The 22401-nt window shown below is 45.6% G+C and overlaps 1 protein-coding gene across 1 annotated transcript in view; it reads left to right on the top strand.

Annotated features, from left to right (window-relative positions):
* The window catches only part of LOC132455802 (transmembrane protein 132C-like), a 121372-nt gene extending 100334 nt beyond the window's left edge, over positions 1–21038 (top strand). Inside the window, exons 7-11 of the mRNA XM_060049774.1 lie at positions 6972–7180; positions 12314–12686; positions 17396–17587; positions 18546–19077; positions 19150–21038. Of these exons, the coding sequence (XP_059905757.1) occupies positions 6972–7180; positions 12314–12686; positions 17396–17587; positions 18546–19077; positions 19150–19769 (1926 nt within the window). The 3' untranslated portion in view covers positions 19770–21038. The remainder of the gene's footprint in view (positions 1–6971; positions 7181–12313; positions 12687–17395; positions 17588–18545; positions 19078–19149) is intronic.
* Positions 21039–22401: the final 1363 nt, after the last annotated feature.

The following is a 22401-nucleotide window of genomic DNA, read 5'->3' as shown; positions in this document are numbered from 1 at the left end:
CATCAATTTATCTCTCTGAAATTTGGCCTTGTTTGTTTTTGGTTGAAGGGAAGCTGATGTCAAAATTGAGTCTGTGTGTATGTGTTTCTGTGTTTGTGTGTGTGTATCTGTGTCTGCATTTGTGTGTGTGTGTCTGTGTGTGTGTGTGTGGGGGGGGGGGGGGGTACACACACATGTACACATATACCCCTCTCCTCCATATCAGTTTTGTTTTTAAGACTGCCTACTTGACATAGTGTGTATGGCTTCTTTAGTATTTAAGAAGACTTATTTCGTGCTGATTGGGGGGCAGCCCAATGCGCTCTCGCTCTCTCTCTCTCTCTCTCTCTCTCTCTCTCTCTCTCTCTCTCTCTCTCTCTCTCACTCACTCACTCACTCACTCACTCACTCACTCACTCACTCACTCACTCACTCACTCACTCACTCACTCACTCACTCACTCACTCACTCACTCACTCACTCACTCACTTTCTCTCTAGCGCTGTGTGTTTATGAGCGAGTTTGTCTGATATGCATATTAACCGTGAGGGGCAGGGATGCACCGAGAGACAGCTATGACTTCCTGTTTGTGAAGCCCAAGTGATAGAGACTAACATGTAGTTTCTGTAACAGCTCTTTTAGTGGTTTGCGGTGGTTGGATTGAAAATGGCCGCCAGCTTTCTAGGTATTTGGAACTTTCATGCTCGTAATAGAAATCCGATACTTTATTTTTGTTCCGGTTGAATCTCAGCGGCTACTTCATCTCCATGTTATGATTTTTGCGTGGTCCTGTTTGACAGTTTTATTTCAGTCAAATGTCATGGTAACACATTATTTGAAGGAGTGTGGACAAGACTGCCACGATGTCTTTGTTATGAAAACTTGACATTAAGCAAGACATCATAAATCATTCCATTGCAGGCCTAATTAAAAAACCTAAAGAAACGATTTAGCTTTATGTGTTAAGATTGCATTCAACTATCATATGTAATTGGTTTTGATGAGACCATTTTATTTCGGTCATGAATATCTTTCGTGACCTCAACTACAATTACAAGGTACAATTTGATCTAATTATTAAGATGTCATTCAATGTTATAAAACTGTCAAATGCTTTCAAATACCTTAACAAAAGCCTTTCCAAATTGAATTTGCACAACAAATGTTTCACATAAAAAACATACATTTGTCCTCAAACAGAAGGTTCTAGGAGGTGAGATAATAGACACTTTCTAAATGTCACACTTCACGAAACGTTTCTAATTAAAGGAAAAGTTATTATAATGTTTCCTTGAAATTCAAAAGCATTTAACGTGTGAGAAAGTGTCGGTTATATTAATATCCCTTACATAGGTGACAGTTTATACCAATGCCAATGCCTGTCTGTGGTAATTAAAACGTAACTGAGTGAATAGGAGGTACCAGAGATATATAATACATAATTGTCTGACACTGCAATGACTTTTACTTTTTTATGGCTAATTAGCTTGTTATTCTTACTCTAAATACTTAGTTGAGCTGTCATACTTGTCACACTACAGTAATTTGGTCATGGACCAATGACCTTTTGCCCGTTTCAACTAGGTATCAGTTACAAATTTACATCTGTGATTGCCAACTGAACTTTATTGCTACCACGACAACCAATTTTATCAACTTGGAAGAAATGTTAAAGGAAAAAACCCTCCCCTTCAGTAGAGTGTATTAGTTAGTGTGTTCAAATCCCTGCCCATTTGAAGTTCATGCTGCTATTTAAACATTATACAAATTGTAATATGACTAAAATGGTAAAAGGGTACCATTGATCAAATAAAACGTGTCAAAAATATAGAGCAGAGACTAAAATTACTGAGTGGTGTATATCAGAAAATTTTATTTTATTATCTTTTTGTTATGCCATTGTGAGATGTCAAAAGAGAGTTAAATAAATTAAACAAATTTTTATAAAATAAAATAACTCTGTTAAAGACATCAGTATGATGCGTTGCCGTTATTTCATTGGACCAGTGTCTGTACACCCAATGTTTGAAGTCTACCTGTAGGCATGGTAGAGAAACAGGCCCCTGCCCGCTCATTAATGAAGTGTAGCTGATCTCCCCACAAGTGGCTTTGGATAACAAACGTCTACTTAATTACAACATAGAATAAAGGGTGTGATCCAGGTGTCAAGGCATGCCAGGAGAAGAGTGTCGACACACCCATCCAAGAGAAAACCTTAATTGAATGGGCAACAGGGGAAAAGCCAGAGATTTACAATTTACTTCAGAAGGTGATTTAGTCTTTCCGCTTGTTTTGTCCTTTGCTTCGATGATCTTGAGTTGGAAATCTTCCCAATAAAAAAGATGACAGTTTAATGATTTTTGTTGAGAACTATCATAACAAGAGATACTGCATTTTCTATTGTCAACCACCACAGGCATGGATTACTGTTATGCTGCCTTTTCAATATTATCACACCGAAGTCTAGTCAGACTAGAGCAAAGAAGAGAGGACATAGTGGGTTGTATCATCATCATTCTTAGGCGTTAAAGGACAGAGATGGGAACATAATGGAGATCTTTATGGACGGACAGAACAGGTTGTCAAGGAACAGAGCAGGGAGGAAGAGAATTTGATGGAGGTAAAGCTGCTTCAGAGAATCAATCAGCAGTCAGGTGTATGTGTGTGCGTGTGTGTGTGTGTGTGTGTGTGTGTGTGTGTGTGTGTGTGTGTGTGTGTGTGTGTGTGTGTGTGTGTGTGTGTGTGTGTGTGTGTGTGTGTGTGTGTGTGTGTGTGTCTCAGTATGTCTTTAACTGAGAGTAAAGCACAGTTTCCATTGCATTTCAATTTTAATTGTGTTTTCTTCAAGTATGAAGGTTAAAAGCCAGCAACCGTTTTCAATAGTGTTTCAAAATTGTCATTGATTTTTAAGCTTTTTGAAGATTTTACCAGCATGTTACACCTAGTTAGATTGTAATGGGCTGCTATTTTTAGATTTGAGCAATTCAAAATTGGGGTACATATTTGTATTAATGAGCTGTCTTAATACAAATATTGATCCATCCCATGGTTGGTGGCCCATGTCCCTGAAAGCCATCCACATTAAGAAAAGAAAAAAATGTGATTCAGATGTAAAAAATAATGTTACATTATTCACACGGTGAAGAATTAGAATCCAAACTACAAAACCGTTCGCACAAGAAAGGAGGAGGAGAATGACAGAACAAGCGAAAGGAACGGGTAAGGAAGAGGACCGGAATACTAGTGGAAGACAAAGGATGAAACAGATGACAGTTCCCAAGCTGTCACTGTTGGTCACCAGAGAGACATATGTGTGGACTGACATCCTCTGAAAGTAGAGCTGCCAGCACCAAAGCAAACGTGGGGGGAAAGGGAGGAAGCCAACAGTCTTTCTTTTTCCTCATTTCTTTCCCTCTTTGTGTGATTGGTTATAAAAGAGCTGCGTCCCGGCGGTAGTGCGTGGACATATGCTGAGATGACAAGGCGTGCCAATCACAACTGATGATGATGCCACTCAGGCTTCAGATACAGCTAAACGGTACATGCGAAGAACAAGGCTAGTGACTAGATGGTGCAATACATTTTAGTCTTCGCTGACATGAATAGACAGAGGCGGATTGGTGGTGAGGGGGTTGAAGATAGGGATGCTTTAGATCGTTGCTGTAATGTCTTCAGCTAAACGATATGTGTCCAGATTACAGCTTTTCTTTCCTGCAAATAGAGAAATACAGAGAAAATGCATGTTTCAGTAGCTTTTGGCGTGGCCAACACTTTACACTTTATCACACACGCACACACACACACGCGTGCGAGCACGCAGTCACGCTCACACACGCAGGCGTACTTACACACTCACACACAAGCACAAGTGTATATATCCGAGCACGTCGTTCTTTAAAGAACAGTACTTATCATTTTTATGAGTTTATCTTGCCGCACAGTAGTAATAACACTGTCCATATGGGCAGAGAATGCCCTTTGAAGCTGTAACTGTAAAGGGTTTATAAATGTGCTTTATTTATAATATTCTGCTTATCAAAAAGCATTATTCATTACATCAGTCAGATGGTCAGAGAATGAAGATGAAGCACTCTGGCATCGTTAAGTTATGTCTATTGGTGAAGTACAAACGCAGCCCAGGTTTTATTGAACCATTTTGTGTAGTATTTCAGTTTTTCCTCTGCTAAACTAGACTTCTGTAGACGCTACTACATAGCATACGGAGAAGGTGCTGAAGTGGTAACAATGGGCTTAAATAGGAGATTGCAACTACAAATCGCTTTAGCAGCAACCACAAGTAACAGATATTAATTCAATTCCCATGACATCAACTCAGAGGTTCTGTCTCAGAATCACTGCATATTCAATCTTTTAGCAATATTAGTTTAGGAAGAATTTAGTAAGAGGAAACCCATAAATCTTTCGCTGGGCTAGCAGCCTCTTATATCCAGAGTGCACTTTGGCTTGGCCGAGGCATGGCCTTGTTACAGCCTCGTAGTCACTGTTAACCCTGCTGATTTGATTTGTTCTGGCAGGGAGTCCAGATATGGCTGATACGTATAGGTTTTGGAATGCGGTCCTGAACCAGTAGGCCAGCGATGCATTGGATAAATCTTTTTTTCTTTCAGCATAAACTTGCTAGCCTTTAGCGATAGCTGCATACCAAAATGGCCACCAACGTCTTGGTTGCAGCCCTGTGAATGGTTTCTTTCTTTCGGTATCGTTTTTTGAGTATTTCCCTCCGAAAGCGAGAACAAGATGGATCCAGCACAGAGAAACTGCCATTGAGTGTTCGAGAATATTCCATGAGCTCTGCTGTAGCTAGGTTGGCGTTGCCGGGCTAGCTCTCCCAGCGGAGTCACCAGCTCTCTAATCCCGGGCTGTTGTCACGAAAGGGCCTCCACCGTGGGGCATCTTGTGTGATATCGTGCTGCCAAATGTCTAGCTAGCTTTCTCAATTAATAATCAAGCCTGCGTTAACACTAGAGCAGGTCATGGCAAGCCTGAAAATTGCAAATGAAACTTTGCAAACTTTTAATATTATACAAAGTGCAATGTTACATATATCGGAAAAATAAACTCCTAGAATTAAAAGTGAATCGCTGTTAGATGTTTTATAATACTTAAAAATTATTACAGCCTGTTTGATTTCTTAACCTTTGTAATATTTTGAGAAAATTCAATAATATGGACAGCATTTCGCAAGGCCACTTTTCTCCACGGATCGTTTCTGTTAGTTAGGACAATGACAAAGGTCTTTGCAACTAAGGGAAGGAAATAAAAAATAAATGTGAATAAAAGGACAGGATAGGATAGATAGAAAGCGAACTTCAGAAATATTACACAAGCAAACATAAGAAAGTTTGACGGAGGTACGATGAGTTTAAACAACAAAGTCTGACGATGCTCAACCCTCATGACCTCACGTCCTTCACCTGAGTTTCGGTTGATTTTTCAGCCATAATCTTGAATGGACTCTAAAATGTTCCTTGCCTCACATTTAAGCTCCAGCCTTCATTTATTCTGCAGTCGGTAGTTGTTTTTTCTTTCTTTTTTTCTTGCAGTCTTGCGCTTAGATCATTATCTCGGAAGAGAATCAATACTGGTGGTCAGAAATGCGTCTCTGATATATGGAGCCTCAGTGAGCAAAAATGATCGGATGCTGAAAGTACCATTATTTGAAAAAGCACTAGAAGGAGAGAGTTAAAGGGAGAGGGGGGGGCTTTTAAGATGAAGAAGCATTAAAATAAGTCAGCCAATGGTTTGACCCTTGCAGTATAATGACTGTCAGTGCCTTTCTGGGGCACTTCTCTCTAAGTCCCACTGCTGATCCATCAAAGTCACGTCGTGCCTCACCTCTAAGTCTCTCTCTCTGAGCTCTCCTTTGTGGTCGTGCCTCTGGAAAGCGTAACGGCACTAGGACCCCCCGTGCCCTCCAGTGAGTTACTAGAACTGAAGATGAGGGTGGACTCTGCAGGTAGGCATCCATGAGCAAGTGGCCTTCACCCCTGCCTGCTCTGTAATGACTGGTATCTGAATTCGCTGCAAGACCCTCTTGGTGAAAGCTTTTCAATTACTGAAACATTAAACAGAAGTTCAGTAGTTGTTGTGACTTGCATACTATTTAAAAAAAGAGATCAAGAGGTCAATTCCACAACCCATCCAAAGATTTGGATGGAATAAAGATCTGCAAATAAATTGTGGTTCATTCATAATGTTGTGTGTATTGTAGCGGGCCAGTGGGTGTGGGGTTTCCACGCCACCAGGTTGATTGATAAAACCACACAACACAGAGAGCAGGTCCAACTCAGGATGGTTTATTCACCGCGTAAACAGAACCACCAGGGTGGGGGAAACAGGGTAAACCCCCATCTGTAGTCCTCTCTGTAGCTTGCTAGCCCTAGCTCCGGCTTGTAGTACCTGCTCTTTCTTTTAACAGCAAGTACTCTAGCTTAATGGCCTCCAGGCCTGCCTGTTAATTGGAGGAAGTCCATGTTTGGCTTGGGGTCGGAGCCAGCAGGTTGCCAAGTGTCTCCCTTCAATCACCACTCCACTCACTCCTCCCTGGCGTCTGCCACAGTATATTGTGTGCTATGCTGCAGGTGTCTGAGCAGTATGACTACATAGTATTGGGTGTCTGTGTGTAATTTGTGTTTGTGTGTGTGCGTTTGTAATGTGTGTGTGTGTGTATTGTGTGTGTGTGTGTGTGTGTGTGTCCCTGCAGGTGTCTGATTGGTCTGACTACACAGAATGTTGATAATGTGTGTGTGTGTATGTGTGTGTGTGTCTGAGCGGCGTGACTAGTACACAATGTTGATAACGTGTGTGTGTGTGTGTGGTTGTGGGTGTGTCACCCTGCCTGTGTCTGAGCGGTCTGACTCCACAATGTTGATAATGTTTGCGTGTGTGTGTGTGTGTATGTGTGTGTGTGTGTGTGTGTGTGTGTGTGTGTGTGTGTGTGTGTGTGTGTGTGCGTGTGCGCGTCCCTGCAGGTGTCTGAGCGCTGTGACTACGTGTACGTGAACGGCAAGGAGACGAGGGGGCGGAGCAGAGTGGCGGTGAACTTCACCTACAGCTTCCTGAGCGCCCAGCTGGAGATGAGCGTGTGGATGCCCCGCCTCCCGCTCCTCATCGACCTATCAGACCCCGAGCTCAGCCAGATCAAAGGCTGGAGGGTCCCCGTCACCACCGGCAACCGCAGGTAAAGGCTTTGTCCAATCAATACCGTCTACGACTTATTCTAAGCGTAGGATTGTAAGTTAGGTAAGGCCTGACCATTAAGGCAATTATTTCAAAGATCACATTTTTGGTAAAAAATGTCAGACGTTGTTTCAAAGGAATTTAAACAGAGCAAATGATTGACCTCTTCCACAGATTTCCTTGAACCAATAATACCACTAATTTAACATTGACGTGTTTGCACAAAAGGACAAGGTGATGGCTTTTTAATAACTTCAATATTATGAATTATTCACAATGTCATTTATGGGCATGTTGTAACAGTTTTTAACACACCATCAGACTTGTGTGACTTTCCTGAAGCTTAACACTTGCCTGAGCTGACATCCCCTCCCAAGGGGCCCGAGTCTCGACTTGCAACCTAGAAACCTTTCCCTGTGTGATTGGATGTGAACCTGAACCTGAACCTAGTTGCTATGTGTGAGTGTGTGGAGCTCTGCTAAAGGGTTGACAGACCAGACATGGGGGATTGGGTTTTCCTACTCTGCTGGAGAGAGGTGACACGCGCTATTCGTTTTGGATGATCGGTTCAGTTGTTTGGTGGGTGGCGATGAGGATACACAAGTGCAAACCACAACAGCTCTTGGCACTCCGGTCTTCTACCTCATCTAAAGTGCTTTCCCTGATTGACTGACCGGGCCGTCTACCCATTGACTGTTCTAACACTTGCTAATTAAACACTAGCAGATCAATTTCACATTTTTTCTTTTTAAATGCTCAAATGGGAACCAGTACTGTTTGTTCGTTTTTTCTATGGTTAGTAATAAAATCTGTTATGGTCAGCTAATCTGTTGACCTTCCACCTTGTTCATCATAGGTCATCACTGAGTCATGCAACTTTTAATTAGCAAAACATCCCAGACTAAAAAACATAGAGGGTTAAAGCAGGCACAAAATGCTCTGATATGATTTACGATTTTCAAGTGCTACATTTACTATTCACCAACGACTCATTTAGCAGAGGCTTTTATACGAAGCAACGAGCATTTATTTCAGGCCCTGAATTTAATTAACTTTTTTTGTGAAACTACTTCAGGTAAACAGAATGAGTAATCAGCAGAGGCATCATGAACCGAGCAAACGCAGAAACTCAAGGAAGGCTAACCCAGTGTGTGTGGGGTTGGGCTGAACGGCGACCATCTCATAGCAAACGCTTGCGTCTGTTGGTAGCTCAAACATCCTTATCATCCGTTGGTCCAAAAACGTCCTCACAGAACGTGTCAGATTGTACCTCAGGCCTTCATACATGCACAGCAGTCTTTTAAAAGAACTGGTCAACATAATACAAGGTCAACTGAACAATGTCGGTGCCATAGGCCCCTCTGTTGACCGGGGGTCCCAAGTGAGCTTCATCAGCGAGGCCGTCTAAAGGGTCATTATGAAAAGCGTTTATCAGCAGGCGTGCTTAAAGGCCTGAAGCTAAACCACCACGGGGTGGCGCTCTAACACTAATACCCTCTCACAGAACACAGAACCCAACCCCCCCAGCCCCAGGACTAGGGCCGACATCTGGATGAGGGAGGGGATCAGCGCTCTGTGTGTGTGTGTGTGTGTGTGTGTGTGTGTGTGTGTGTGTGTGTGTGTGTGTGTGTGTGTGTGTGTGTGTTACTGTAATCAGATTTAGTGGATTTAAGCCGTAACGTGTAGTGCTTTATTAATAATGTAGTACTGTATTAATAGTTACATTGGGAAGTATTTCCCAAAGTCGCTGTCATACCCCTGGATTGCTTAGTCAAATCAGTTGTACAATGGTAACAAAGAATTCAAATATTATTAATATTTTCAACCTTATTCTGAAAGAATTTCGGTTGTTGCAGATTAAAACCAAAAGCGCACGTTTTCAGACCGTCTGCAGTAGCTGAGCCTTTTCTGTTAATAAGTTCCATTATCAGGGCCATTCATTTCTGAGAAATATTCAATAAGAAATAATGTTATTCAGGTATGTTTCGAAAGGTATCTGGTAACTTCTTGTTTGCAGCAAATTTATACGGCAAACAGGTTTTGATGATGAATGGTTCGGTACAACATTATGTGTAACGATCACGTTATCGATTGAGCTGTTGCCCGGGCCCTAGAGATGTCAGTGTGTGAGGTGAAGGGAAAACACCATAAAGGGCCAGTTGAGGGTGCAACCAACACAAATCATGCTCACTGTTTTATCAAGAATACCCTTTTTTATTGATTCATCAGTGTGTAGAAAGGTCTTAAACAACGTCAAAGTTTGAGCAGCAAATGCTCCTCCTTTTTCCTGAGAAGAAGACAAAAAAATTGTATAACCTTAAACGTAACATAAAAAACAACTCACCAGTTAGTCCAGTCAGTATGAGGTCTGAAGTACTGATGGCAGAGTGGTTGAACTGTACTGCCACACACACACACACACACACACACACACACACACACACACACACACACACACACACACACACACACACACACCCACACACAAAAACACTGACTATTTGGCATCTCTGCAGGTTTAAATGTTTGATGCTGCTGATGGCTGCCATGGCAGTTGACTTGGATGTGCTGTGGTTCATGGGCTTTGTTACCGCTGGAGGCTGTGGGGACGTGGGTGGATGGGGTGAGGACGGGGGATCTTTGTTTGGTGTCATTGATCCCCCGTTGGCTGTTTGGCTGCTGGTCAGCGTTGGCCTCCCTGCAGTTGTCAGCTCTTTGATCACCCAGAAGCTCTTGGAATTATTATTACTTTGGGTGAATTTAGTTTCATTTGGGACTGGCGGCTATAGTGTAACACATATTCTACCCGATGGGATTCTACCACAGTGTGTAGAGAGGCTATGCTGCGTGTGTTTGTTTGTGTTTGTGTGTGTGTGTGTGTGTGTGTGTGTGTGTGTGTGTGTGTGTGTGTGTGTGTGTGTGTGTGTGTGTGTGTGTGTGTGTGTGTGTGTGTGTGTGTGTGCGCGTGTGTGTGTGTGAATGGCGTCTGTGTGTGTGGGAAATGGTGTATGTCTGTGCATGCGTGTGTGAGTGTGCATGTGTGTATGTGTGACTGCATGTGTACGTTTATGTGTGACTGTTTACTGCTTGCGTTAGTGTGTGAGTGTGCCTGACTTTGTGTTTGTGTGGTGTGAGAGGCTGTGTGTGTGTGTACGTGTGTGTGTGTGTGTGTGTGTGTGTGTGTGTGTGTGTGTGTGTGTGTGTGTGTGTGTGTGTGTGTGTGTTTCTGACTGTGTTTGCATGTGTGTGAATATATTAGACTGTGACTGTGCGTGTGTGAGTTAGTGTGCGTGTGTGTGTATGTGTGTTACTGTGTGTGTGTGTATATGTCTGACTGTGTGTGTGTGTGTGTTCGTACTTGTGTGACTGTGTGGGACTGTGTGTGTGTGTATACACACGTGTGTGTGTGTGTGTGTGTGTGTGTGTGTGTGTGTGTGTGTGTGTGTGTGTGTGTACCTGTGTGACCCATCTCATTACCTTGGGAGACCTGCCATGAGTCGGTTGAATCATGCTGCGCTCCAGATGCTTCAGTCCCCAGCTGATCACCACCACTTTGTTTCGAGCTGTCCTTCTGTGGCTACTGTAGATGAGGGCACGGGGGGTGGAGAGAGAGGGGACGGGAGCGGGGGGGGGGGGGGGACGGGGGGGGTTGGAACCTCGCCAAGCCTCTCGGCAGCAGCATGTTAACCCATCAGTCCATTTTTCTGCCTGACAGGCCACGCCTCATTGGAGCTAATGGACGCTGTCACTTCCCCCCCCCCCCCCCCCCCCCCCCCTCGAATCATCTGACTGGTAGGGAGGGAGACGGAGAGGAAGTGGATGGGGTAGAGAAGGTTGAGAAGAGAAAGAATAAAGCCTCTTTTTACCACTGCACAATAAACCCAGCTAACATTTAGCTTTGGTCTTTGGGGGGAAAGGTTAGGTTCCCAAGGACAAATGACTCTGCGGCAGTCCCCGGGAATATACCGGCTCCATTCCCATCCGCCGTCCCTGGAAACATGACACCCGGTCGGACGTGCACATTTTCCCTTCCAAATGAGTCGGCACCAAGTTTGGAAGAGAGCATGAATAAGTAACAGATAGAAACAATGACGTAACCACTGTAACATTTTCACAGGCCTCCAAGCTGTTTCATTACTCTCTTCTCCGATACGATTGTGGCGTCATACCGGGAAAATATTCAGAGAGGCATGCATCGTCTACTGGCAAAGGGAAAGGAGTCAATCTCCCCCCTTTGGCGGGTTTTCTCGGGTTTTGTAACCTGCAAATGCAAACTAATTGTGGTGAATAAAAGACGACGCACACACACGCGATTAGACGAGGGGTTGAGGGACAGTGATTGGATGGAGGTGGTAGAGATAGGTCTCACGGTCGACGAAATGTTGAAGGTAGCCCAAGTAAACAAAACGAATTGTGGGAAACGTTGTTTGAACATGGGACGGCTACACAGAGTGAATGGGATCCAGTGTTGATAAGGAATGCTCAAAACACAGTGAGACAGACTACAGAGACCTACAGCGAGAGCCCCCGAGGGGCCTACAGTCCTGTACCGCTGCAGGCCTTTGTTTTCTCTCCCAGTTTGTTGAGCCCTGAAGATGAAGAGATCAGTCGAGAGGAAGATCAGTCGAGAAGCGCTTCCAACCGAAAAGAAAGAATGTGATTCCAGGTTTAGAGAGCTGAAATCAATGGACGTGCCAGTGCGGATGCACGTTCTCGTCATCTGCTACATTCTGTCACGGCAGCAGTCCCTTAGTTTGATTCAGCTACACCTTTACAACCGACGTGGGTTAGTGTTATGAGATTCGGTTCATCAAATCGGATCGACTGTTTTTTTGTTGTTGTGTGTCTTTAATCGGACACAATTGATCCCAATTAATTCGCAAATCGCAAGACACGATATAAAAAAAAAAACACATTACAGAGAGAGCGAGAGAGAAAGAGAGTTATCCCACATCTCCCACACACAACGCGCTCCGTATGTGTGTCTCACCATCGCCACAGCAGGGCAACCAGAACTCCTGCCATCTCTCTAATAGCCACCATTACACCAACGACAACAACAAGTCCTCCTTCCACAGGGCTGCGTGTTATTGTTTCTCACCGCTTCTCCTCTCTGCTCGATTGCCTCCTGTAGGTACGAGAGGGGGCGGGGGGACAGGGTGGATGGTGCAGCAGGAGGAGGTGGTGGTGGGGGTGGAGGAGGAGGTGGTGGTGGTGCTGGTGGTGCTGGAGCCAGGGAGGAGGGCGGCTGTGTGGCCCATTACCAGAGCACCACCGTGCGCGTCCTCACACACTTCCTGGCGGACACCGGAGAGGAGGAACGAGGGGGTGGATCGTCGGCGGGGGACGAGGCAGCCAATCAGCAGGACTTCCTGCTCGGCACTGATTGGCAGGTCGACGTGACCCACCTGGTCGTGGAGTCCCTGAAGGTGAAGGACCCCAACACCGCCCGCTTCCTGCAGGGACAGGTCCTCGTGGGGTTGTCACCCGGGACCACAAAAGTTCAGGTGGGTGTGTGTGTGTGTGTGTGTGTGTGTGTGTGTGTGTGTGTGTGTGTGTGTGTGTGTGTGTGTGTGTGTGTGTGTGTGTGTGTGTGCGTGTGTGCGTGCGTGTGTGTGTGTGTGTGTGTGTGTGTGTGTGTGGAGAAATATTGATTATTGCTTATGTTATGTGGAAGTATTTCTTACCCTGCACACAACCTGTTCATTCTGATGTTAAACCTTATTCACAATAGACCTGTGCTATTGTGTGTTTCGTTGACTGAAGTTGGTTAATTTGTCCCTCTGCATATTTGGTGCAAGCATGTGAATACTGTGTGAGGTTTGATTTTGTTATTCATATTTTGTTAGGCTTAGCGCAACCGCCCCCTACTCCACCGTTACTAAAGCCCACCACTGTGTGTGTCTGTCAAGCATATGAACCAATTAAGACAAATTGAAAAGAGAGACTTTCTAAGCCGTCGGAGATAGCGAGAATGTTTCAAAATGTTTCCCAACCTTTAGTTTGCAGTTCCAACTCCCCACATTGTGTTGCATTCCAACTCTTGATTGTCAAAACTTTCTGCTGATAAGATGGTTTTCGGTAATTTAAGTTATAGATTAGTCCCGCTTTGCCTCTTCGCGACATTCGGGGGCGGGGAAACTTTGTCGGGACGTGGGGGGCCGGACTATGTCGTACTGTTAGCGGTTTACCGATTCCAATCCGAAGCCGACCGATCTATTATACGGGTCGTTGCCCGAGTCATTTCCAACATGTTTAATATTTACGACCCGAGATTGGTACAGCCCTGTTAAGAACCTGATGCTCCTCCTGAAATGGAATTCAAACGTAGATGCGCTGCAGATGTGACTGTGTGTTTAGCTAACCTCGTGTTCTGGACTGTGATCAATAGAAGGAAAGGAAGGAAGACAGAAAGAAGGGGCAAGAAGGAACTGAGAAGAGGAGTCCACTTTAGGGGAGATGGGATTTAAACGGTGAAGTTGGGTGTGGGGGGAGGGGATACGATTTTTTGAAAAAGCAAAGCGCATTGATCGCAGCGTGGCGATAGCTCCTGAACCAATCAGAAGAGGACAGGGAGAGGCCCTCGTGGCTCGCGGCTCACTCAGCCTCGCCTGCACCAGTGAGCGAGCGTGTGTGTGTGCACCACCCGGAACCCTCCATCTTATTTATTTATGAGAAACAACACACCTTCTGTGCAGCATCGACAGGTGTGCCCCCACTTTGTCTGTAGAACAACATCGATCTGCAATTAACAAGATAGTAACACCGACAACCGAGAACGTTCCGGATCCATGGACTGGATCTTTAATCTCTTCTCAGTTCATCTCATATTGTGTGTGTGTGTGTGTGTGTGTATGTGTGTGTGTGTGTGTGTCTGTGTGGGGGGGGGGGGGGGGGGGATAGGAGTGGGAGACAAGAATACAAAATTTAAAATTGATAAGTACCTTTTAATATAAATAACTGAGCTGAATGGGGTAACACAATGGTGATGGAGACTATGGCCCATTGATGAAGGAACCTTGTATTTGCATTCTGATGAATAGGAACTGGGTGACGGTGGCGATACTGTTGGGATCTCTCGGAAGAATTACCGCAAAAAACAAAAGCTGTTGCCAAGGTTGACAAAAACAGAAATCTTTCAAATTGCCACTTTAAGCAATGAGAAACAATGCTTGTTTTTTCCTCCAATTGTCATCCCATTATCTACGGAGTGTGTAGCACTTGTAAGCAAAGAAAAAGCTGACCAAATTGGAAAGTTGGCTTTTTCTCTCTCTCTTTCTCTCCAATAGTAATCACTTTACATGGCCATTGACTTCACACATCATCAATGCCTCACACGAGCACCCTCAGTCCAGTATTGACTGTGTGTGAGGGCTGCTGGAAGTTTGATTTGAAAGCACAATTGCCTCTGCTTCACTGAGATTTTTGGTTGAACTTCCAACAAGACATCTTTAACTGTCTGGCATTTAAGGTGTTGCCCTGGGTGGCACTGCAATGGAATCTGTGCAAATGATTGTCTAATGAGGATAATGAGGAAGGTTATGAATAAAAGACGTGAGGTTGTTGATCTCATTTGCTAAGGCACTATTATACATGCAGAAATTTTCATTTTCAAATGCTAAAATAATATGATGTACAGTTTCTCTGAGTTAGACCGTCAAACGTATATACCTTACCCCTATCGCGCAAGGATCTTTAAGCTTGAGCATTGAGCTTTGATTGGCTGACATATGTCATGTTTGTCTGTATCTCTGTCTGTCTGTCTTTATGTTGCTGTCTCTGTCTGAATGTCTGTCTATCAGTATGTCTGTCTTTATGTTGATTCATGTTGCTGTATGTCCGTTTGTCCGTCTGCATGTCTTTTGTGGATTATTAAACTAGTGAATTTGAACATGCTCTACTTTGTGAGCTTAAGCCAGATCTAGCCTAGTGGTTTGCATCATTTCTGATGAACATGGCTCTAAAAGTTTGTGCAGGGCAGTGATTAAGAACCAGAGTTAAGACTAGAGGTCTTAACAGGTTTTTTCTGTTTTCCATGCAAATGTCACATTGACTACCGAGATTGGCCACGGACTGGCGAGAAGCTAGGTTTGGAAGACATCACTGGACGCTCGTGTTGTTTCCCTGCAAGCCTTTTTGATGCTGGGCTGTTGGTGGAACTATTTTGCATAGTGATCCCCACAATGAATATGTATAAACACATTTGTGAGTAGTTCTATTCAAAATGAAAAGCAACATAATCCACTTTGATCCACATGGCTTACTCAATTGATCATGATCGCGATTCAAGACAGTTCTCCCTCAGTGTTGGCATTTTCTGTCAAAACAATTCAAAATGGATGAAGTGTTTCGAGGGATAAGACGGAGTGGGCTGTTGTTGTCTCAGCGACGTTGATGTTATTTTGAGGACTGGTCGTAAAGCATTTGAGGGAAAACTGTGACGGGAATAGTAGCCCTGCTGGCAAGTGCTCAAGGTTTGTATGGTTCCTCACCTTCTTCCTTAATGTGCAGCAGTGGCATGGATATGGAAGGTTGTTTATGCATACGCTTATTATAAACACTTGTAGAAATAGACAAGACATCTGGAATTTGCAAAATGTTCTATTTGCTACATCACAGTCATTTTGTGGTCATGGAACAGGTTAATTGTCACACTTGGGACTCCTAAAGTTGACCTGACTCTGGCTTACTTTACGACTTTTACAAATTCTTAAACGCACCTGGAAACTTTGGGAAGTGGTTTGACGCGTCGGACGTTACTTCGGAGACTCTGGGCCTAAATTTAATTGTTTTAAGGGAAGGCTTGTCGAGGGACCTCCCCACTTTGGATGTAGGTCAGAGGGAAAGGGGGGCTGGCGTCTCCCCAGGGCACCTGAATGAGGTTAGAGGAGGAAGGACCCCCGATGGTAGAGGCAGTGGCGCCTTTTCTTGGAGGAGAATCGGAATGAAAACCTGGATTTTTATTCACTCCGCGGGGGGGGGGGTCAAGAAGTTCCCCGATCCCCTCAGTGAAGGCTATGAAAAATGATGCAGGGATTCTTTCGGCGGTTCCGGGGGGAATTTAAATTCAAATTTTGTCAGGGGAGGAGGAGGAGGAGGCTGGGGTTTGCCACTTTGTCTAACCTTGAGTTGAAAGTTTAGCCATCCTTCTTCCTGTCACCAGACGGTGATGCATGGTGCTTTTTAATCGGGGGGGGTGTCTTAACGTTACCCCCTTTTTGATTGTTGTCGATTCTACACGGGGACGTGCGCTGGAAAACCAAAAAAACATTTGTGGGCATGTCGTATACAAGAGCTGAATGGCTGCTTGAGTGAAAAAGCTAAAAAGCCTTGACAAATAGAACACGATATATTCAGCAGAGGGAATAGATTCAAATTGTTTGCTATTCATAACATATGGGTGGACAGTGCTTGTGAAATGCTAGCCAACATTCGCTGCTTTTATTTTGATGTGTGTAATCTTGTCTTTTTTTTTCTTTCGCCTGGCACTAAATTGCTTCTCGTTCAAAGTCTAAAGGAAACGAGGGAAGGAAAAAGGCAAGAAGGAACTGAGAAAAATGCATGCATGCAGGGGGCCAGATTCAAAATTCATGTACCGTTTTATTATAAAAACATATAATCATACTTTTTATACCTTATTTTAACATTATCAAACAGTCAAGAAACAAGGAGTTCAGCCGTGGTGGGTAGGGGGCAGAAGGGGCTGAATAACAATTTCGATGGAGATAACTTATTGAATGACATTTCATTAAAAGTGTGTACATGAGCCTGGGTCCCCACTCCGACAAAGATAAGTCTGGCCCCCACCTTGAATGGAAGGAACTGAACATCCCCTTCCTCCCTGGGAATCAAGTCGCAGAATAGGCTTCTGATTGCATGGCTCGTCTGATAGTAACCAAGGCACATTTTCAAATCTCCACAAATCAAAGAGCCCTAATCTCCCCATCTTCTATATCAATGGAACGCCAACAATTGATAGCAATTCTGTGTGTGTGTGTGTGTGTGTGTGTGTGTGTGTGTGTGTGAGACTGTTTGCGTATGTATGTGCGAACATGTGTGTGTGTGTGTGTGTGTGTGTGCGTGCGTGTATTTGAGTGTGCGTGCATGGGTGTGTACGTGTGTGTGTGTGTGTGTGCATGTGTGTGTGCATGTGTGTGTGCGTGTGTGTGTGTGTGTGTGTGTGTGTGTGCGTGCGTGCCTATGTGCGTTCCTGCAGGTGCTGTCGCCTCTGTCCTCGTCGGTGCTGGCTGAGAGGAGCATCAGGGTGGTGGATGATAAAGTCAGTGTGACAGAGCTGGGGGTGCAGCTGGTGTCTGGGCTCTCTCTCTCCCTCCAGCTCAGCCCTGGGAGCAACCGGGCCATCGTCGCCACGGCCACCACACAGGAAGTCATCACAGAGCTCAAACAGGTACCGTTCGTTGTGACCTGAGGTTACACATTTTGCTTTTGTTATTGTGTCCTTTCAGTAAACAGTGACCGGTTTAAAAGAGTGTTATTACAATCTGTAAGCATGCAGAGCGATTCTATACCGTACTATGTTACTATACCATTCTATGCTATACTATGCTTCCCCTGTTGTTCCTGATATCCTCATATCGCCCCCTAGAATTGTTTTTCTCACTGAATACCAAGTATATAAAATCCAGTAAAAAAACAAAGTTCTCCGTTGTGGGAATTGATACATGAATATATTGATACATTGATACGTTGATAGAATACAATATGGTAAGTGGCCCTCCGAAAAAGTTCCCTCTGAGCCTCAGCCACATGCATAAACATTGTTGGAGGATTTGCTTCGGATTGAACTGACCTCTAGGAAATTCGCCAAGGACACATCCCATCAGCATCCACCGGCTGATTATTCCGAACCGACTACACACCGGGATGCATTCCTTGCACATTTGCCCCCCCCCACCCCCCCCCCGCCACACTTTCCAGTTCTTTGCAGAGATTGCTTGGCCATGCAAGAAATGGAAAATGTATTTCAAAGTCTCTGATTATGTTATGTTATGACAAGACAAACACGGCGACCGTCTCCTCTCTGAGACGGTTTCCTTTCTCCACAAGACCACGCTGATTTTGATTAGTCCCCGTGTTGGTGTAAGTCAATGGAACTACCTTTTAAAATCCACAAGTGGGCTGTAGCTTTCACTCTCAGCTCCGTAATGGGATGCCACTGGTTTTAATTTCGGCTCCGACGAGGCGCTAATGGTGTTGCAGTCAACAGGTTGTCATGCTGGCCAATTAACGTTGACATCACCTACTATTGCTACCAAACTTCTGCTTCATCTGTCGCCCGTCGCGCGGCTGTTCCCTTCACCCGCCTCTTCCTCTTCCTTTTGCCCCTTTATCTGGCTTCCCTCCAGGAGTCTCTGATCAGCGCCTGGCTCCAGTTCAGCGATGGCTCCATGACCCCCCTGGACAACTACAACCCCGCCCACTTCCTGCTCACCGCCAGCTCCCTGGACGAGAAGGTGGTGGCGGTGCGGCGCAGCGCCGCCTGGAAGTGGCCCGTGGTCGTCGCCACGGGCGACGGCCAGGGGCTTCTGGTGCGCGTGGAGATGACGCAGGTGGACGCCTGCCAGAAGGCGCGGCAGCGCGCCCCGGTGCTCGCCACCGGGCTGGGCGGCGTGCGGGTGCGCGTCGGCCCGCCCGAGGAGCGAGGGCGGCGGCCCGACTCCCCGCCCCACTACGGCGGCTCCGTCGGCGACATGGAGGCGGGGATCTTGAACCGCGCGGCGCCCACCGCCCGGGCGCCCCGACCGGCGGGGCCCACGGACCACCCCCCCCGGGCGGCGCCCAGACCCAGCGGCGGCCGCCTCTTGGCGGACGGCGCCCGGCCAGGGATCCCCGGGGACTTCTCCGAACAGCGCCCGGATCAGTCGGAGCTGGTGCCCCGCGGCGGAGGGCCGGGGGCCGGGGGGGGAGGGGCCGGAGGGGCCGGGGGGGGTGGTGCTGGTGGGGGCGGAGGCCGGGGCCGCACCGTCGCCGAGGACGAGCTGGTGACGTCTCGGCGGGGCAGCCTGACGGACCTGGAGATCGGGATGTACGCCCTGCTGGGGGTCTTCTGCCTGGCCATCCTGGTGTTCCTCATCAACTGCATCTCCTACGCCTACAGGTACCGCAGCAAGCACCTGTCCCTGGAGGGGCCCGAGTCCCTGCCCCACGCTCACGACTGGGTGTGGCTGGGCCAGGAGGACGGCCTGTGCCTCCAGCAGCAGCAGCAGCAGCAGCAGCAGCTGGGGGACGACATGTGCGGCACCCTGGAGGAGGGCAGCCAGCTCCTCAACGGGGGGGCCTTCCAGCGGGGCGTGCCCGGGGGCGGGGGCGGCGGGGGCTGCACCGGGATGGCACACCGGAACGAGGCGCTGAACTCGCCGACCACCAAGAGGAAGAGGGTGAAGTTCACCACCTTCTCCAACGCCAACAAGACGGGCAACGGGTGCCAACAGACGCTCAGCCCCCTGGCGCTGAGCATGAAGACCAGCGAGATCAAGTGGGTGTGTCCGGACATCGAGCTGGGCAACTCCCAGGACCTGAGGAATTACATGGACAGGCTCAACGAGAACGCCACCAAGAACATTGCATAGGGGAAAAAATGGGAGTGTGTGCGTGAGGATGTGTGCGTTGTGTGCGTGTGCGAGCGTCTTCAGCTATCTGCGGATGAAACTCACCCCGAATGCCTTCAGCGTAAGGAATAAGCGGGGCGTCAGGGCGGGGGCGGAGCACACTGGGAACGGGAACATAGACTGCTGGTCGGGTGTGACGCGCCACGGCAACAGGAGGGCACGCCCCTGCGTCTTCGTTGTCTCCGTGGAGATATGTTTTGAGGGGTCGAGGAGGAAACGGACACCAAGGGGAACAGGATTTCTCGTGACACGGCAGCAGAGAAGGAGAAACTTGAACTTTTTTGCAATTCTTTCTCAAACACACTCTACATTGACTCGATTTCTTTCATATTTTTTCTTTTTAAATGAACATGTTTTGATGTCGTATTGTTGCTTTCCACTTTTTACACTTGCCTCATGCCCCCCCCCCCCCCCCCTCCCCCCCTGGCCACTTTTGAACAACCATCGAATTCAGCAGAGAGGATTTCAAAACGCCTCTGATTGTATATAGATCACAGAGACTCGGATGGAGGTACTATGTGTACTGTAGCATTTATATTTGGTTTGTTGGTTTTGTTTTCCTTCTCAGAGGACCAGGTCCATGTGTGCCCTTAACACGGAGGCTGCTTGGAGTGGCATGAGGGGTCTGGTCTGTCCGTCTGTCCGAGAGGAAAAGTGTAGATACTGCTGTTAGTCCCTTGGAGAAACAGCCTTTCAATAGGATTCAGGCCATTCACTCATGAACACAATGGAGTTCATATTTGATTTATTGCTGTGTTCTTTTTGTATTATAAAATGTGTTTGATTTGATAGCGTTTGCTTTGGCGGATGTCCTTTCGTAATTTTTATGTTGACTTTGTCTGTTTATTTGAGACCGTGTTTTCTTAGTCAGTGCTTCTAGCCCAAACAGCGCGTGTCTTTTGAAGATTGAAAATCGGTTTAAACCAATAAGTTACAAACTGCATCATAAGAAATGTGGATCAGCGAGATCCATCGGTAGACAATCAGGAAAGCATGTCACAAACCCTTTCTCGTTAAAAAGGCTTGACTTTGAAATGGCTTGATTTAGATGCACTTCGAGACATGACAATAATGGCAAAGATCAATTTCAGCCCAAAGCCCCGTTTTGACCCTTGCCCTCTTAATTACTGTCCTGTGTTCATATTAGCAGAATCTTTCCATTCCAACATCTCCCTGTTTTAAAGTTGCCCACTGGTCTTATTAAAACTGAAAGTTTGTCTTCTCCACGTCCCCCTTGTGTTAGTCCTTTATTGTGGCTTGTTTTCTTATATTTCTATTCTCTTGTACATTTTCCGCACTGGATTTATAGCAAAATGGCTTTCATTAAATAACCATCAAGCTGTTTGTGTGCATCACAGGTTTGGGAACGAAATGGAGGCAAATGAGGAGCACTACTTAAGGCAACGAGAAGAAAAGAAAACCTGTGCCGTTTGAGAATGCCCGCCGGCGAACATTCTGGTAAATTATTGAATGCAATGAGGAAACGGCAGCAACAATATGATTCCAACGGTCTGTGATGCATGCTGGTATATTACGTGCAGCATAATTCCTTACTACACTTAACTTAATTTCCATGTCACAGAAGCAAAATGGGAGATTGTTGATAGTTTTGCCCCGGAGCTGTTCTCTCAGTACGGGCATAACAGTTTAATTGCAATCAATTTGTCAATGAATCATCCCTTTAAGGAAACATGTGACCATATATATGTATTATACAAATATGGCGTTCACTGCCTGGACATGAGACAATATAATTCATTTAATAAAAATATGTATTATTACCGGTTATATCTAGTAACTAAATCGTTAATATTTTAATTTGAGCTGTGTATTTTTGACTTTGAGAAAGGGCATATGAATTTGTGATATCCGAGGTTTGTTTGATTATATGTCGCTTTATTTATTTCTGATCATTCAATCACTTTTGATCTGATTAAATGTTCAGAGGTTCAGAAGTTTAACAAAATGTCGGACATTGTTGTTTGTGATGCATTGGGTTCCAGATTTCCATTCCCTTTGGCCTGTGAGTTATCAAGCCCAGCTTTAACATTTAAGGGGTCTCTTTTGAACCCCAAGGTAAGTTAGATTAAGCATTATTAGACATTTAAAATGTTGTGTTTTTTTACATTACCCAAGGGGGTTTCCACCAGGAAGTACAGCCCATCACTCTTCAGGTTAGACCCTCCCACTTCTGATCTCGCAAACAGGTGGCTTTTGAAATAGCCTGAAATCCAAAAATTGGGTCCGTACAATTATAGGATAGAACTGGATAGAACTTTACATTTTAAACTCACAATATCACTCATTTGGTTAATTATAGACATATGTACAAATCGCTTTCGATCCTTTTTTTTTGGGGGGGGGGGGGGAGATCCATATAATTCATCTACTGCAATTTGTAGCTTCTTTAGAGGATAATCTGGACATTTGGCCAATGTCATGTATCCTAATGAGAACATACAGGCGGTCTCCGACCACATCCCATAAGAGACTTGATCGATACCAGGGTTACTTGGATAAGCCTCAATGGTGTTATCAATCCCCTCTGCTTGAACGTTTTGCTCGCCCAAATAGAAAAATGTTCAAAGGAATT

The sequence above is a fragment of the Gadus macrocephalus genome, chromosome 4 (assembly GCF_031168955.1).
Source record: "Gadus macrocephalus chromosome 4, ASM3116895v1".
Lineage (NCBI taxonomy): Eukaryota > Metazoa > Chordata > Actinopteri > Gadiformes > Gadidae > Gadus > Gadus macrocephalus.
This window is presented reverse-complemented; position numbering and strand designations above follow the sequence as displayed.